This window comes from Halichoerus grypus, chromosome 7, assembly GCF_964656455.1.
Source record: "Halichoerus grypus chromosome 7, mHalGry1.hap1.1, whole genome shotgun sequence".
Lineage (NCBI taxonomy): Eukaryota > Metazoa > Chordata > Mammalia > Carnivora > Phocidae > Halichoerus > Halichoerus grypus.
In genome coordinates, this window is record NC_135718.1 from 92,995,735 (window position 1) to 93,014,973 (window position 19,239).

At 40.2% G+C, this 19,239-nt stretch overlaps 1 protein-coding gene across 1 annotated transcript in view; it reads right to left on the reverse strand.

The window, feature by feature from the left end:
• Positions 1 to 19,239, reverse strand: part of CATSPERE (catsper channel auxiliary subunit epsilon) — a 205,728-nt gene that overhangs the window by 1,274 nt on the left and 185,215 nt on the right. The window contains exons 19-22 of the mRNA XM_078076866.1: positions 17,056 to 17,155; positions 10,911 to 10,997; positions 9,281 to 9,438; positions 5,059 to 5,112 (exon numbers count right to left, since the gene is read on the reverse strand). Of these exons, the coding sequence (XP_077932992.1) occupies positions 5,059 to 5,112; positions 9,281 to 9,438; positions 10,911 to 10,997; positions 17,056 to 17,155 (399 nt within the window). The remainder of the gene's footprint in view (positions 1 to 5,058; positions 5,113 to 9,280; positions 9,439 to 10,910; positions 10,998 to 17,055; positions 17,156 to 19,239) is intronic.

Consider the following 19,239-nt stretch of genomic DNA (forward strand, 5'->3'; position numbering starts at 1 on the left):
TCTGTTTGGTGTCCTGGTATCTCACTTTAGTTTTTGGTTCCTTTTTAGGCCATAATTATTTATTTGCAGTGTTACGGTTTCCCCAGGTCCTAGTCCTCTTACTCTGACCTTCCTCCTATGTGGATACAAGCTTAATCTGGCTCCAGTGAATGGTTTCCTTCTTGGAAGTTAATTAACTAACTTGACAAATCATCTGATATGAGCCAGGTATTGTGGTAGTGCCTGGAAAAACAATGATAAGTAATAATAGACATGGTCCCCATCTCCTTAGAGAATTTACATTTTAGTGGAGACATAATTGTTAATCAATGATGAGAAAAGAAATATAAAATTGTACTTGCGATAAGAACTAAGTAGGAGAGATATACAATGCAATGAAAGTTTACTATAGCAGGATTTAGCCTGGTGATAGGGTCAAGATATGCCTCCATGGGGGGAAAAGATAATTATCCTAAAATTTGAAGAATTAAATGGAAATGAAGTTGGTGAAGTTAAGTAGATAAAGAGGGGAAGGAGGGCGCCTGGGTGGCTCAGTTGGTTAAGCGTCTGCCTTCGGCTCAGGTCATGATCCCAGGGTCCTGGGATCGAGTCCCTCTCCCTCTGTCTGCTCTTTCCCCTGCTTGTGCTCTTTCTCAGTCTCTCTCTGTCAAATAAATAAGTAAAATCTTAAAAAAAAAAAAAAAAAGAGGGGAAGGAAGAGTTGCCAGATAGAAGAAATAGAATGTGCAAAGGTCCTGCTATGGGACAGAGTATGGAGAAGGTTGGGGACTGAAAGGTTGGTGGGTCTAGAGCAGAGATGATGAGGGGAACATAATGCAAGACAAGATTAGAGAAGTAGGTGGCGGCCTGATCATGGAAGGTCTTGTAGGCCATGTTGAGGAGTTATCATTCTGAGGAAAGAAACTTAAAGCTTTCAAGTTATAAAATTAGCATTTGAGAAGATCACTTTGGCTCCAGTGAAGAAAATGAACCAGAAGAAAATAGAAATGAATGAGGAGAGATCTGTCAGATGTCTATTGTGGTAGTTCCCATCTGAGACAATGGTAGCTTGGATTGGAGTGCTGGTGATGGGGTTGGTAAGAAGTGGATCCATTCAAGGGCAATTCAGGAGATTAAATGAATGGGAGCCAGTGACTGTTTGGATGAGCTGGGAGAAACAGAGAAATGAACACAACCCTAGGTTTTTTGTTTTTTGGGGGGTTTTTCTTGTTTTCATTTTTGACTCATAGGTATTTGGCTTGTACAGTTCAGTGTGCTCTTTCCTGAGAGAAGGAATTCTGGAAAACAGGGTTGCCACACTGTTCATCTCCAGAAGGCGCTGTTCATATTATAACCCATGTGAATGGATTCTCTTGGAGCTGTGTGATGACACCTGTATACAATTACCCTGGTGGATCCCTTTTAGAGTGGGACAAATAATGGGGCAAGAAAGTGGGTGATAAGATCACGAGATCATTTTGGGGCATGTCCAGTTTGACCAGTTTTTTGAGAGAAGAGGTTAATAGATGGTGGGATGTATAGCTCTGGATGGGCCAGAGATATGATTTGGAAGTCATGTGTATATAGATGCTTACTGAAGCCATGAGTATGGATGAGCTTGCCAAAGTGAGAAGCTCACAAGACCAGGGCGGAGCCCTGAGGGAAATCAACATTTACTGGCTTGTAAAGGAGGTCAGGGCTCTCTACTTTGAGAAGGAGTGGCTATAGAAGTTTAGGAAAACCCGTAAAGCAATACGGTGGTCAAAGGGAAAGTCAACACGGATGAAACATAAAATGAGATGAGGACTGGCAAATATCTATCAGGTTCGGTGTAGGCCAGTTCCAGCTCAAGATGGTGACATAGGAGGCTCCTGAACTCCCCTCCTTCCATAGTCACACTCATGCCACAGCTACCTAAGGAACAGTTCCCTCCAAAAAAATCCAGACACTAGCTGAGCAACATCTACACATTGGGTGAATGAGAAAAAATCTACCCACATCAAAATGGGTAGAAGAGACTGGGACACAGCCTTACCATAAACCCCACACCCAGTGCAGCAACATACAACCAGGAGGGAACTCTTGACTTCCAGCTTCTCCCTGGAGTAAAGAGTTTGGACCCATGTCGAGTCCCAACTTATGAAAGTTCCACCTGAGGGACAGGTCCCCAAACACTTAGCTCTGAAAGCCACCTGGGCTTGTGTCTATGAGACCCATGGATGAGACCCACGGGGTGATAGCAAACAAAGGGGTCCCGAGGACTTGCAGTGGCTAAGCGCCACCCCCCCACCCCCCAGTACAGAGACAGCAGACTCAAATGCCCATCTCCCAGCCTTTCCATGAAAGAGGCCCATTTGCTTATCTTAAAAGCAGCAACCTGAGGTTTAGGCTCCTGATTTTACACAAATCATGGGCCTGACTGCAATCCTCTCCAGAGACTCTGGGGAGCGTGGCCGGTGCCATCTTAAATTCTCCCTCTGCTTCTCCCTAGGTCACTGGTATCTCTCTGAAAGAAGCTTGTGCACATGTCTTGTGCCCCAGCTACTATGGCTGTTGTCCAGGGGACACACCTTTTATAGCCTGGCTCTGGTGGCCCACAGAGCTTACTACATTCACTAGTAGTACAGGACTGTAACAAACAAACTCAGTTTAACTGGCTATTAACCCAGGACTTGGTGCAGACGGAGTAGACAGAAACACCCATCTCCTAGTCTTTCACTGAAAGAGGTCTATTTGCATACTTTAAAAAAACCTGCTGCCTGAGGGTCCAGCTTCCAATCAGCCTGCATCTAGGTGCTGATTGAGATCCTCTTCTTTGGGACACTGAGGTCCTGGGAACTAAGAAGGCATCTTGGACAATCAAAGGTTTGAGAGACCACAAACAGCTAGGGCCAGGCTGAAGAATAAGGTTCATCTCTGATCTGAGGCCAGTCCTTCAAGACTGGGAAAGGTAGCTGTTTTATCTAATTCAGAAACCAATGCAGAGGGGTAATTGGTGGAGTAATAAGACAGAAAACAGATTGGGTGGATTAGAGAAACAGGGATAGAATATAGAGAAAAGGAGACTATGTAGATAAGCCTTTTGAGAAGTTTGTCTCGCAAAGTTGGGGGGAGAGAATGGCAGCTGGAGGGGGATAGGAGGTTGGGGTTTTATATATATTTAAATTAAAAACTTGGGGGGTGATTAAAAGCCTATAGGGAGGATCTAGTTGAGGGAGAAAGTTGAATATATAAAAGAGAGAAGAAATAATTCATTTGGAAGTTTCCTTAGAAAGTGGAAAGAGGGTTCAGAGCACCTGTGGAAGAATTATATTTAAGGAGGAGGAATAAAATGTCTTTAATTTTAACAGGATGGAAAAAGGAGAGAATGAACATAGGTGTTGGTAGGTGTGTTTGGAATCAGGAATCAGGAGTGTTCCTTCCTGCGGGCTTCTAAGTTCTTTGTAATGGTGGAAACAAGCTCATCTGATGTTCATTAAGGAAAGATGGTCCAAGGAGGAAGCTGATTCGATAAGGTCTGAAGTATTTATGGAGAGTGGACGTATTGGTTGACCAGAGAAAGATACTAAGATTCTCAGATAGTGCTGGTGACCTGTATGAAGTTGGTGATTAATCTGCCCTTTGTGTAACTTTCTTTACCAATCCTTGGCTGCTAAAGTAGGTAGTTGGGGGCTTGCCAGATTGGGGGGAGGCAAATCCCAGAGGGGTAGGGAGTACTAGCAAGTGTTATTGAAGTAGTACACTTTGAAATGTAAGGAAAAAAGGGTGTGTGTTTAAAAAAGTTTTTTTTTTGTTTTGTTTTAGAAGACCCAGGATAAATAATGGCCTGGAAGTGGTAATGGCACTCTGAGGCACCTGGGGGTCATTGGAAAGTAAACAGCCATCACTCTAGAAGGCTGAAGGTGAAGCAGTGTCCTTGGGGGATGGAGGGACATAGAGTGGGAGCTCAGAGGACGATTGAGGATTTAAGTGAGTTTGCTGGTTAAAAGGTAACAACTCCAAAGGACACAGTGGAAAATTTGGGAAAGTGGTTGAGTACTCCAGAAGACAAGGAAGCACCAAGATCTTGGCCTCCTATAGCCTGATCTTCAGCCGATGTTTGCTCATGAAAAGGGCTTTCTCACTAGGAAAATGGTTACCACCAGCTAACCCCCACTCTGCCTCTGCACCCACTTTGGGGGCTCAGGTGTAACAGAGACTAAGCTGCAGTCACTAACCTAGGGACAACCCCTAAGCTGCACCATATCCCCTGGCTGCTGGAATCCAGCTCCTGGGAGGTGAGCTGGGGCAAATAGGTGAAATCCTCCTTCACTGTTGTCTCTCCTCTCCAATTCACCAATGCCCCCTTCTGACAGTGTGCACGTATGTTCTTAATATTCATCTAAACCAAACATGGCAATCTAAAAGTCACTGCCAAAGGCCATAGATGTTTCCCAAAGTCACTTAGAAATAATGCGTGGCTTATCTCATTTGTAGGTTATTCACACTGTTAATCTTCCATTGGCACAAAACATCAAGGAGTCAGTGATATTTAAAGTGGGCCATGAGTAACTTCATTGTTTGTCTTCCATTTTTGTTTAACATTTTACAAAAGAACGAAAACAAAAAACCAGGCCCAGGACAAAGAAGCAAAGTCATTTGCGATCCCAGTGTTAGCATTAAGACTGCTCTCCAAGGAGACTGGAGTCCAGGAACTTGCCTTTCCTACCTGTCTCTGGATGCATCAGAATGATGGCCAGTGGTTGAGGGCGGACTCAAGCAGCCACTGTCTCCTCCCAGGCCCCCCGCGGCAGCCTAGGCTCTGCCCTTCAGGTGGGGTTCAAAGACGTGTTTAATGGGAAGACAGTGGCCGCTGAGGGGATGAGACAAAATGGGACCCCAGCTGCAGCAACAATTCTCAGAAACTCCTTCCCGCTGTATCCCTAGGATAACTGATACATACAATTTGAGGATGTCACATATAGGGCAGAAGTAGTAGGGTCCCAGCGAAATGGGGGAGAGGTGCTTTTCCTGTTTTGGCTGACACCCCTGTCTTTTACGACTCCCCTCCCTAAAGCCTAATTAGGCAGCAGGCATTACCTGGGAATCATTCCAAAGGTCTCTATTGCAAATATAGCTGTTAGGTTACAGAAACTGCAAATGAGACAAATAATATTAACGATTAAATTAAGTGCAATATATTAAAAGCCTCCCTCCAAATCTTTATGGTAATGATCAAATCATAGATAATCTTAATGAAGGTGTCACTTTCTCGATAATGGAGAGAAGAGATGCATTTACATCACAGCTGTGGTGATTCTTCCATACGTGTGACTTGGGCTGCTTGCAGCACGATTTCTCCGAGCTTGTCAGTGCAACCTCACTGCCCTCCTAACATCTTGATGTCGTTTTTGATAGTGGGTCCCAAGGCAACAGCAAGAATAATGTTAATAATAATCATAATGTTTTACTGAGCACGTAGTACTTGTTGAAAGTGAATACCAACTGAGCATTTGCTGCGTACCAGACAGTGTATCGAATGTCCTACATGAATTATCTGCCTAATCCTCATAGCAACACTTTCTTTTGGATGAAGAAACAGAGGCTCAGGTAGGTTAAGCTACTTGCAAAAGTTTGCAGTTGTCTGTAGCAGAGCTGGGATTTGAATTCAGGTTTTTCTGATCGAAGAGCCTGTGACGTGCACCTGATGTAGGCTGGCTCAGGAAGCTAAGAATCTTCAGAACTTGACATAGGGCACTATGTTATTATTTCTAAAGTTACTGAGTATCTCTCGTGATTTATCAGATTGCTTGGAATGAGACAAGACAGAGCTAAATAAACATTAATGATAGCATTTCACCTATCTTCATTTGGGAGAAAAGAGACGAAAGGAACTTAACTTGATTGAGCAAAATTAGGGATTTTTACCCAGGTACTGTCATTTAATCCTCAGAATACTATAAGATAGGTATTATAGACTCATTTTACAAACAAAGAAATAAGCTCAGAGACTAAGCAATTCGCTTAAGATGACATATCTACCAGTGGCAAAAGTAGGATTCAAACCAAAGTAGACTCTAGAATAATGTTTTCAAGATCCATCCATGTTGTAGCAAATGGCAAGATTTCCTTCTTTTTTATGGCTGAATAATATTCCATTATCTATCTATCTATCTATCTAATCTATCTATCTATCTATCTATCTATCTATCTATCTATCTATCTATCTATCTATCATCTATCACATCTTCTTTACCCATTCATTCATTGATGGACACATGCATTGTTTCCATGTCTTGGCTACTGTAAATAATGCTGCAATGAGCATGAGGGTGCATCTTTTCAGATTAGGGTTTTCATTTTCTTTGGAAAAATACTTAGGGGAGGAATTGTTGGATCATATGGTAGTCTGTTTTTAGCTTTTTGAGGAAACTCCATAGTGTTTTCCATAGTGGCTGTCCTAATTTTCATTCCCACCAAGAGTGCACAGGATCCCCTTTTTTCCACATCCTTGCCAACACTTGTCATCTCCTGTCTTTTTGAGACTAGCCATTCTAACAGGTGTGAGGTGATATCTTGCTGAGCTTTTGATTCACATTTCCCTGATTATTAGTGATGTTGAGTACCACTTCATATACCTGTAGGCCATCTGTATGTCATGAAAAAATGTCTATTCAGATCTTCAGTCTATTTTTTAATTGGATTGTTTGTTTCTGTATTGCATTGTATGAATTCTTTGTATATTTTGTATATTAACCCCCTATTGGATGTGTGATTTCCACAGGTTGACTTTTCATTTTGTTGATGGTGTCCTTTGCTGTGCAGAAGGTTTTTAGTGAGATGTAGTCCCACTTGTTTATTTTTACTCTTGTTGCCTTTGCTTTTGGTGTCAAGTCCAAAAAATCATGGCCAAAACTGAAATCAAGGAGCTTACTATCTATGTTTTCCTCCAGGAGCTTTATGGCATAGGGTCTTACATTTAAGTCTTTAATCCATTTTGAGTTAATTTTGTGTGTGGTCTAGTTTCATTTTTTTGCATGTGGCTGTCCAGTTTTCCCAACACCACTTATTCAAGAGATGGTCCTTACCCCACCATATATTCTTGGCTCCTTTGTAATAAATTAATTGACTACATATGCCTGGGTTTATTTTTGTCCTCTCTATTCTGTTCCATTGATGTATGTGTCTGTTTTTAAATGCTGGTATCATACTGTTTTGATTACTATAGCTTTGTAGTATAATTTGAAATCAGGGAGTGTGATGCCTCTCGTTTTGTTCTTCTTTCTCAAGATGGCTTTGGCTATTTGGTTTTTTTTTTCTTTTCTTTTCTTTCTTTCTTTTTTTTTTTTTGTCATTCCATACAAATTTTAGGATTGTTCTAGTTCTGTGAAGAGTGCCATTGGAATTTTGATAGAGATTACACTGAATCTGTAGATTGCTTTGGGTAGTATGGACATTTTAACAATATTTGTTCTTCCAAACCATGAGCATGGAATACCTTTCCATTCATTGGTATCTTCTATAATTTCTTTCATCATTGTCTTATAATTTTCAGGGTCTAGGTCTTTCACTTCTTGGTTAAATTTATTCTTTTTGATGCATGGGTAAATGAGATTGGCTTCTTAATTTCTCTGCCTGATAGTTCCTTATTAGAATATAGAAACACAACTGATTTTTATATATTGATTTTGTATCCTGCAACAATTACTGAATTTGTTTATTAGTTCTAACAGTTTTTTGGTGGAGTCTTTAGGGTTTTCCAAATATAATACCATGTCATCTGCAAATAGTGAAAATTTTGCTTCTTCCTTTCTGATTCGTATGCCTTTTGTTTCTTTTTCTTGCTTAATTGCTCTGGATAGGACTTCCAACTCTATGTGGAATAAAAATAAAAGTGGGCATCTTTGTTTCTCGATCTTAGAGGAAAGGCTTTCAGCTTTTCACCACTGAGTATGATGTTAGCTGTGGGCTTGTCCTATATGGCCTTTATTATGTTGAGGTATGTTCCCTCTACACCCACTTTGTTGAGAATTTTTGTAATAAATCAATGTTGAATTTTGTCAAATGCTTTTCTGCATCTACTGAGATGATCATATGATTTTATTTTGTTAATGTGGCATACCACATTGATTAATTTGCAGATGTCAAATCATCCTTGCATCCCTGGAATAAATCCCACTTGATCATATTATATGATCCTTTTTAATGTATTGTTGAATTCAGTTTGCTAATATTTTATTGAGGATTTTTGTATCTATATTCATCAAGGATATTGACCTGTAATTTTCTTTTCTTGTGTTATCCTTGTCCGGCTTTGGTATTAGTAATGTTGGCCTCATAGAATTAGTTTATAAATATTCCTTCCTCTTATATTTTTCGGGAGAGTTTGAGAAGGATAGATATTATTCTTTAAATGTTTGGTAGAATTTACCGATGAAGCCATCTGGTCTTGGATTTTTATTAGTTGAGATGTTTTTTTCTTACTGATTCACTCTCCTTACTAGTTATCAGTCTGATCCGATTTTCCATTTTTTCATGATTCAGTCTTGGCGGGTTGTATGTTTCTAAGAATTTACCCTTTTTTTTAGGTTGTTTAATTTGTTGGTGTATAATTATTCATAGTAGTCTCTTATGATCCTATATATTCCTTTGGTATCAGTTGTAACTTCTCTTTCATTTCTGATTTTATTTGAGTACTCTCTCTTTTTTTCTTATTGAGGTTAGCTAAAATTTTGTCTATTTTATTTATCTTTTTAAAAACCAACTCTTAATTTTCTTGATCTTTCCTATTGTCTTTTTAGTCTCTATTTGATTTATTTCCTCTCTGATCTTTGTTATTTCCTTCCTTTTACTAACTCTGGGCTTTGTTCTTTTTCTAGTTCTATGAGGTGTAAAGTTGAGTTGTTTATTTGAGATTTTTCTTCTTTCTTGAGGTAGAGGATTTCCTTCTTTTTTTTTTATGGCTGAATAATGCTTCATTGTATACTTATATATACCACATTCTCTTTATCATTCACTCATTAATGGACACTTAGGTTGCTTCCATGTCTTGGCTATTGTAAATAATGCTATGATCAACATGAGGGCACACATATTTTTTTGAGTTACTGTTTCGTGAAACTCTTCTAGTAGGGGTGACCCCAGACTCTGTGGCATTTTTATTTTTCCTACTAGCTATGGTCTTCCCTCATGCCTTATGTGATGTTGCCATGTTTTAGTGTAATTCATTTATTGGACATGGTAAAGTAGAAATTGTATTCAAGCTCATCATTATCCCTTTAAACAAATGCTAAAACGATTATAATAAAACATTTATATTCACCTATAGTTTGGATCCAGGATCTTCACACGAAACACATACATTCCAGAATGGTCCCCAGGCCAAATTAAATGGTTATAGTTAGACTTGTTGATTATCTCATATGGTTGATTTAAATCTCCTGGTTTTCCAATAGCATAAGAGAAACAGTGCTTATAGTTCTGAGTAGGAAACAAAGACAAAAACCTTAAGGTCCTTCTCTAGGGGAAGAGGTGTTGGAGATTGTAGGGGAGAGGAGAAAGTTTGCAGTAGCTAGAGAGGAAAAGGGAATGAACTGGAGAAATAGACTTATGTTTGTTGGGCAGTATTACAGGACTGTTTTAATCATGAAATTAAGGTGAAATAAATCAGCATGGGTATGTATTCCTTTGACCACAGTCAGCTGTCAAGGCAGATAGCTGGGATTTAACTAGGGTTGGGATTTAGCTACACAAGTCTGAAGAAGTGAGAGGGAGGAAGGAATTGAAGGTACACATTAATTGAGTGTTATAATTATTGACCATGGAATTTAAGCAGCATAAAGAGCAAGAAGAAGGATTGTTAGAGTAAAGGTTCTAGGGTTATGTTGCTGGAAGAATAAGACATTGTGGCTGGAAAGTGGGATGTTTTGAGATGGGACTACAGAGGATAATACAATTATTTGTATATATCTCTGTCTTGACATGCGCAGATTCTGATGTAGAAGCAAAGTAACATTCCTATTGTAGGGGTTAGATTTTATGGGCTCAGGTACCATATAGGTCACTTTTATTTATGAGATATGATTTTATTCTCCAAATAACAGAAATTAATTTCAATTCAAGAAAGGTTGATTGAAAAAATTGAAAGCAGTATAGGATTGATAGTTAGCATTCAGAAATGATCTTTCAGTTGTTTTTTTCTTTTTTTAAGATTTTATTTATTTGAGATAGAGCAAGAGCGAGAGAGAGAGAGAGAGAGAGAGCATGAGCCAGGGGGCGGGGCAGAGGGAGAGGGAGAAGCTGACTCTCCACTGAGCAGGGAGCCCGATGCAGGGCTCCATCCCAGGACCCTGAGATCATGACCTGAGCCAAAGGCAGACGCTTAACCTACTGAGCCACCCAGGCGCCGCATGATCTTTCAGTTGTACAAGAATTGCAAGTCCAGGTGTTCTTTAGAAAGACTCACTCTCAGGGTGCCTGGGTGGCTTAGTCAGTTGGGTGTCTGCCTTTGGCTTGGGTTGTGGTTTTGGGGTCCTGGGACTGAGCCCCCCTGTAGGGCTCCCTGCTCAGTGGGGAGCCTGCTTCTCCCTTTCTCTCTGCCATTCCCCCTGCCTGTGCTTGCTCTCTGTCAAATAAATAAATAAAATCTTAAAAAAACCCCAAAAAACTCACTCTCAATACTTCAACATGTTTGTCAGATATTTAATATATCTACAAACAGATTTTCAGCAGAAAAAATTAAAACAAAATTGTTAGTAACACAGGCACAATGAAACATCAAATAGAAATTAAGATGATGCATTTCTGAAATCACAATATTAATCCAATAGAAAAGTTGGATTTGATTTGCAAAAACAAATTTAAATCCAAAATGTTATCATCAAACTTTTGTTAATACTGAAATGCCAAATTAGTTATTATAAATAAAATCTGGTAGGTAATATTTTCCTTACTTCAGGTCCCCAGGCTTCTTCTAGTGGGAGGTGCTGGTTAAGCTTAGTCATTGACTTCCACGTCTGGGCTTCATTTAAACAACCACTCTATCAAAAAATTGTACATATAGGAATTTAAGAAACAAGTGAGCAAAGGAAAAAAAAAAGAGAGACAAGCCTGGAAACAGACTCTTAACTATAGAGGACAAACTGATGGTTGCCAGAATGGAGGTGGGTGGGGTGGATGGGTTAGGTGGGTGATGGGGATTAAGGAGGGCACTTATGATGAGCACCAGGGAATGTATGGAAGTGTTGAATCACTGTATCGTACACCTGAGACTAATATTACACTGTATGTTAACTAACTGGAGTTAAAATAAAAATGTAATAAAAATTGTACACACATATGTTTGTATATAAATTTATTCATAAGTATTTAATATATTTAATACCATTGAAAAATATATATTTAATTCTTTTCATTATTTAAATGTTTGCTGATACACGGGGGAACAATTGACCTTTGTATATTAACCTTGTATGAAAAGAACTTCTTAAACTCACTTACTAATTTTAAGTGTTTCACATGAAGTCATGTTACTTGTGAATATGACCGTCTTATTGCTTCCTTTCCAATCCTTATACTTTTTTTTTAAGATTTTATTTATTTATTTGACAGAGAGAGAGAGAGACACAGCGAGAGAGGGAACACAAGCAGGGGGAGTGGGAGAGGGAGAAGCAGGCTTCCCACCGAGCAGGGAGCCCGATGTGGGACTCAATCCCAGGACCCTGGGATCATGACCTGAGCAGAAGGCAGACGCTTAACGACTGAGCCACCCAGGCGCCCCAATCCTTATACTTTTAATTTATTTTTATTTTTTATTGTTTGCCTTATTACAGAGATCAGAAACAATGTTGTATAGAAATGGTGATAACTGACACCCTTGTTTTACTCCTGACTTCAGAGAGAAAGCTTTCAAATTTTCACCACTAAGTAAGATGTTTTCTAAGGTTTTTGTTTTTGTTCTTGTTTGGTTTTTTGTACTGACATTTTATTAGGTTAAGGAAGTTACGATATACTTATTTTGGGGGTTATTCTTTTTTTTTTTTTAAGTAGGCTTCACACCCAATGTGGGGCTTAAACTCATGACCCCGAGAATTCCAAGATTTATTTTATTTATTTTATTTTATTTATTTTAAAGATTTTTATTTATTTGTCAGAGAGAAAGAGAGCGCGAGCGAGCACAAGCAGGGGGAGTGGCAGGCAGAGGGAGAAGCAGGCTCCCCGCTGAGCAAGGAGCCTGATGCAATGCGGGGCTGGATCCCAGGACCCTGGGAATGTGACCCGAGCCGAAGGCAGACACTTAACTGACTGAGCCACACAGGTGTCCCTCCAAGATTTATTTTAAAAATAATGTTATGTTATGCATGAATAATTTTTTAATTGAATGACTTTTCAACTATTATAATAATCCATGCCTATTCTTTATTCTGTTACTATACTGGATTTCTTTGATTTTCAAATGATATTCCAACTCTCTATTTATGAAATAAACAAAACTTGTTTGGATGTGTGATTTTTAAATATACTGCTGAGTTTGATTTGTTAGCATTTTGGTTAGGTGCTTTGTATTTGTGGTCATGGGTGAGATTGGCTCATAATTCCTTTTTCTTTTAAGGTCCTCCTCAGGTCCTCCTGGATTCACAAAATGAATTGGGAAGTGCTCTCTCCACCCTAAAACTCTGGAAGAGTTTTTAGAAAACTGAAGGAAAATTTTCTTAAATGTTTGGTACACTTCATTAGGAAAGCCATCTGGGATTAGAGATGTCTATTTCTTTCTTAGAATATAAGAAACTTCGGTAAATTGTGTTTTTCAAGGCATTTGTCTATTTTATCCATTTCTTCATTGTCAAAATTTGTTAATATAAATTTGTTTATAGTAACTTCTATTATTTGGGCTTAAAATGATGATATGCTCTTTTTTTTCATTTGTCAACTAGAAACATGTTATAAAGCGATGCTTCCCCTTATCCACTATTTGGTTATCCCCTGGTATAGTTCATTTGGGGATGGTAGGATAAATATACGTGTCTTTCTCATTTTTTGCCATTTTTTAAAATAAGGAGTTGGTTCCCTATCATTCTCCGAAGGTGATTTTTTGAAAAAATCATTATGAACTCACAGGTTTAACATATTCAACGGGTTTTAGCAATATTGCGATAACTATCCATAAGGAAGCTCTAATTGTCCCATCTTCGGCCAACCTCTTCAATTTGATTTCCGATTACTTTTGACATGACCCTAGCAGTCTTTGATTATTCCTTGCTAATGGGTATGTCAAACTATTCCAAACTGATCATGTCCATTTCCTCCCCCAGGCTTGGAATCAGCTATTTATCTAAGAATCCCCAGTTATTTTTAGTGGGAAATGATATTTCAGGATGACCGTCTGGGTATTAAGGATACTTACTGCTACTGATTATTTATGTTTCTAGGGATTTTAATGGACAGTGTAGGAAAAATTTATCTCTCTCTCTCTGAACAATATATTTATATACTTATATCCAGATCACATGAGTTTCCAATACCTCATGAGTTTACACTGAATCTTATTCAAATTCAGGATGTTTTGTCTAACTTCTATATTACATATGTATCTCCTTGCTTTTATGCCAAAAACACTTGGTGAAGAATTAGAATATCTCACTTTACACACTTCACAAGATCAGAATAACTAATACAAGTATTACCCCCACTATCGTGATTACTGAAAAGTTATATTTTTCCCCTGGCATATGCTCTCATATTCTCCTAGCATATTATATAGTTGTATTGTATCTATATTGTCAGAGAATACATCCATTGTATACTATCCTCTTTCCCCTTTAACCCTCACTTTGCTTCAGTTTTGCAAGTAACTCTATACTACATTATGCTTTCCTCTAGTTCTTATGTTGATATCTCCTTAGTGATTTTGGTGGTTTGAAGGTTTATTATTTAGTAACTTACTCAGGAAGGGCTCATGGGAACAATATCATCTGAGCTTTTTACATGTTAATAGCAGTTTGTGCCTTTTCTAGAGTCATCAGTTTTGCTGAATATAAAATCCTTGGCTCGTGTTTATTTTCCTTTAGTATCTTAAATATTTTACTCCATTTTTTCCTGGCATAAAGCATTGCTATAAAAATTATAATTTAATTTTGTTTTCCTTATATGTAAATTGCTTGCTTTTTTTGCCTAGATGGCCACTTGGGTTGGCTGTTCTGATTTGATGTTCTTGAGTATATGCTATGCTCTTTCAATATGAAACTTCAAGTCTTTTTTTCTTGGGGTGGGGTAGACATGTTTTCTTGAATGATTAGCTTTGGTTTTGTTCCTTTGTTCCGGTTTTCTTTTTCAGGACGTCCATTTACCCATCTATTGGATCTTCTTTGCCCACCTTTGGTATTAAATCCTTTTTATCCCATTGTTTCTTTTCACTTTAAAATTTTTCCTCTTCTAATTGCATGTGTCTTTTAAAGCATTATCTGTTGTTCATTTTCATTTTTTAAGGGCTATTTTCATTGCATATAGAATTTTAGATTTGGAATTTATTTTCTTTCAGTAATATCAGTAAAGATATTTTTGTTCAGGGTGGCTCAGTGGGTTAAGCATCTGACTCTTGATTTCAGCTTAGATCATGATCTCAGTGTTGTGAGATTGAGCCCTGTGTTGGGCTCCATGCTGGGCATTGAGACTGCTTCCGATTCTCTCTCTCTCCCTCTCCCTCTGCCCTTCCCCCCTAAAAAAAGGGGGGGGGAGAAAAAAGATATTTTTGTGCAAAGTTTTCTGGTTTGCATTATTTCTATAGAGAAGTCAGCCTTAAGTCTTATAGCTACTCTCTTGAGAGTAACTTTTCTTTTTTCCTTTGGCTACCTTTAAGGTTCTTCTCTTTGTTTTTCATTTTAGAACTTTTATTGTAGTGTTTCTAGATGCAGATTACTTTTTCTGTGCCTCGATGTCTTTTGCCTTTTGGGAAAGTATTGCTTCTGGCCAACACTCTCTCTGCTCTCTTTTTTTATTTTTATTTTTATTTTTTCTCTGCTCTCTTTTTAGGACTCTAGTCCTTAGATCTAGGCAGTGAATCTCCATTATGTTCTTGTCTATATTTTCAATCAGCTTATCTCCCTATGCATAATTCTGGGCATTTCCTTCTGACCCCTCTTCCAGTTGACCAATTCTGTCTTCAGCCATCACTCCCAATAGTTGAGTTCCTAATTCCAGTTATTGCAATTTTGATTTGTTTTTTCTAGAAGTGATTGGCAGCTCAGACAGAGGCATGAATAAGGTAGAACAATTAATGTTTAAAGTTGCCACAGGGTGCACAGGAACAACACTGGGGAAGGTGACTTGCACATATTGGCAAGACGGTGGCAGAGAGAGAGAGAGCAGAGGGCTCCATATGGTGGATGTCTAGACAGTGTGAGGAAAAGCAAGGGGCAGAGGCAAAGTGGAATAACACCAACAGAGCTAGAGAATTGGGGGTTGAGGTCAGAGACCAGAGTGTTTGAATTTAAATGTAATCATAACAGGGGAAGCTGCATCGGTCAAGGCAGTCTCTGCTGTGCTGCAGTAAACCCCAGCCCTCAGAGCCTTTACACATTGCAGTTGAATTCCTGATCACATGTACTCCAGTGCAGATGCCCCTGGGGAGATCGTTCCCATGGATGACTCTCCGTGGAGCAGTGGATTAGGCTTTTCTGTCTAGTGGCTCCTTGAAGAATACCCTCACCGGACTCTTCTCATCCAGCTTGCATCTCTCCATCACTCATTGTTGCTGGAATACACTGACTACGGAGGAAGCTAGGAAGCACGAGGTTCATGTGAGCCCTTCTCAGCACCTCATCCTGGAAGTGACACCTATCACTTCTGCTCATTCCACAGCATGAGAGCCAGTCACACGGCCCCACCTAGATGCACACGGGGCCAGGACATGCCCTTCCTGTTTAGAAAGCTTCTTCCCAGCACCAGCCCTACGTGATGGCTAGCAGAACTCATTGCTTTCAGGGCAGGAGGAGAACCCATCAAGTTCTCAGTATGAGACAGCAACAGGTGGGGATGGGGTACATGACACCTGGATGACAGGGGCCTCAAACAAAGGACACTGTGATTAGGGTGAGGAGATACTGATTTGGAAATGACACTGTGGGTCAGGGAGCACTTTAATTCCAGAGCTCATCAAGAGTACCCCTGATTTGAGAGACAAACATGGAAAATTATATTCTCGGAGAAATGTTTGCTGAAGAAGTGTCTAGAGTCATTTAGCCCTAAGGTATATTAGAAAAGTTCGAGACGGTGGAGAGTTATGGGAATCTGGGCCCAAGTGCAAGAAGGACAGAATAAGGATGAGATTGTGAGGAGTAGGCCAGAAGGACTTACACTTCGGGGGCTGGACAAGTGTAGGAGGAATGTGGTGGGATGGATTTGTTTGGCCACATAATTGAAAGACAGTTCTTGCAACATCCTGAGCAGGTAGCAGGTGGAATTCGTTGTCTCTTGGCTGCTATCTGGGTGGGTTCTCCTTCTGGGAGAATTAAGGTCTCTGACAGATGAGAAAGCTCCTTTGGAAGGAGTTATCCCTCTGACTTTGTTTGAGCATGAGATTTCTGAGGAAAAGTAGGAATCAATGCTGTTTGTGGAGAGGCTCTGCAAAGTAGAAAGGGTTGTCAGCAAGGAGGCTGAGATCGACCAGTCAGAGGACAGAGGGAAACCAGGAGAGTGGGGGGACAGTGAAGCCAAGGTCAGTGGGTCAAATGACGCAAGGAAGTCCAGTGAGATGAAGCCTAGGGAGTGAGCCCTTAATGTAGCACCAGCATGACGAATGTGTGAGAGCCAAAGGCAGATCCATAAATAATCAAACACAGAGTACACTGTGGCGAAAAAAGAAAATATTCACCTATAATTGCATCACCCTACTCTAAACATTATTTTATTTTTCTGATGACCAAGGCTTCACTTGTCATCAATGAATTTCAGTAGTCACAAAATGTAATACACAGGTCATGTTTTTTTTTCTACCCACATGTAACCGGTTCTATTTTCCTTAGATAATTTATATATAGATTTAAAATAGAGCCTCAGGTGTCACTGCGTGCTAAGTTCTGTTTCATTTCAAAGACGCCGTACCTTCTTCATGGTATTATTAAAGCTGTAGTCCTTTCTGCCGTGTATTTCCCACACGATGAAATTTACTTCCACGTCTTCCACGTAGCCATTGTCATTGTATCTGAGCAAGACAAGCCAACACAACAATAATCGGTTAGAGCAGAAGAGAGGTTGAGAGTTGCAGCCCCCCCGTCTGACGGGCTTCTCTGAACACTTGTGAAGTGGCTTAACGTTCTCCAAGCCTCGATATTGTCACTTCTCTGTGAAATTACAACAGTACCTTCAGCTCTCGAAATCAACCTCCTAGTAATAAAGCAGGAAATGTTCACCTTTTTCACAGTTGGAAGTGTAAATACTGTTCACTTTGACAGGAACCGCGTGTTGAGGAGGTGAGGGGAGTGGGGGCCCTGCCGAGTCAGCTGGGAGCAGGGAGAAAGAACTGAGGAAGGAGGAAGGGCACAGCGAGGGGCCCCTGGTGTCATCTGATCAACAAATATTCATTGGGTGACTGTTGCATCTCACGGGCTCACTGTGCTGAGAACGGAGATGCTCCAGAGCTCCCGGGGGACCCGGCTGGAAGATGGGGCTGAGTGTCAGGGGGTTGGCAGCAGCAGGGAGAGCTGAGGTGGGACCCAAGAAGCAGAAGCGATCACCGGTTCCTGGGAGCCACAGTCCCATGCAGCCCACACCCAGACAACTCATGATGACTTTCACCCACAGCAGCCCCCCCGCAGGCGGTCCTACAGGGACAGGGGGCCCACTCCCCAGATGCCGGCACTGGAGACAGAAACCCCATTGAGCTTATTCACTCCAAACTCTGTGTGTTTCAAAAGAGATGCTATTTCAAATTGTTAAGATCTTTTTTTTTCTTCTTGCTACCGTATGAAAATAGGGGTTTGAGACCAAAGCTAAAATTCAGTTAGTGGTAAAGTTACATCTGTGCATTACCAGAGCTTACAACTGTTTTAAACACGGTCATGTCCTCTTTCTCCATCCGTCATTGCCCGTTTTTCTGAATGGGACTGTCCCCACCCTGCTGTGGATGGAAATTTCACTTAGGACTTTGGTCTCAGGCACTTGCTCCTGGGCTCTGACTCTTGGACTGTTGCCCCAGGGTCTGGTACATTCTCTTGCTCCCCATCTCTGTGTCTATCCATAAGATCATGGGTCTTTGACCGTGGTGTTTCCTTACTCATGGCCCACATTTCTGCCTGACATCGCAGTCGCTCCCCCTCGCTCTCCGTATCTGCTACAACTTGGTGCCATCTATTTCTGCTTGTAAAAACCAGCTCTTGTCCCATTCACAAATTGGGCAGGAAATCTGTACACATCAGAAAGTGGTACCTGAGAAGCTATTTTATTTCCATCTGAATTCATTTTTAGGAACCTTAAAGACATGAACTCAGGTGTGAGTAACTAGGGGTTAGAGTCGTGGTGGTCGACTTCTTTCTTGGCACAGGAGGGTCATAGAGAACTCTAAACTCTAAAGTTCCTGCCACAAGAAAATGCACACACATGTGTGACACACTCAATTTTGTATGCAGTTTTGGAGATTTGGGCCAGGCTCTAGCAAAGCTCTCATTCTAGGAGCTTTGGAAGATGCAGCATTTTTGACTGCATCTTCCAAAAGCCATCAGATTCTTGAATTATTAAGAACTAGTTGTAAAGCCATATGTTTTATTTAAATTTTAAAAAAGATCTTCATTGAACCGGGAGTGGACGTTGTTGACACTCACAAAAGCAATAAAGCTATAGTGTCATCTAGTGGCAATAAGGATAAATTACATGACCCATACTTGCTGGGTTTATAATCTTTGATAATGCTTTATTATTTCATGGAGAATGTGGGACAAAAATACTTGCCCGTGTAAGCATGGCTTATTTTCATTAATGTTCATTAATAAGATATGATACCAGTGAGACCTGAGATAATTTGTAACTTCTCCATTGTGACAGTTCCGCTATTGATCCATCGGACACATATGTTTTCAGTCCCCTGGGACCACCCCACCCAGTGTATTAACCATGTCTCTTACTTTCTGTTATGTGATGCTTTAATAGCTGGGTTAATTACCCCAGGAGAATTGGAAGCAACATGCCTTATCAAATGACACCTGGTGGCAGAGACATACATAAGTTACCCCAAGAAAGACGAGTGCTGCCACATGGCCCAGAGTGCTGTTCCTGCTCTCTGACCCCGCCTCC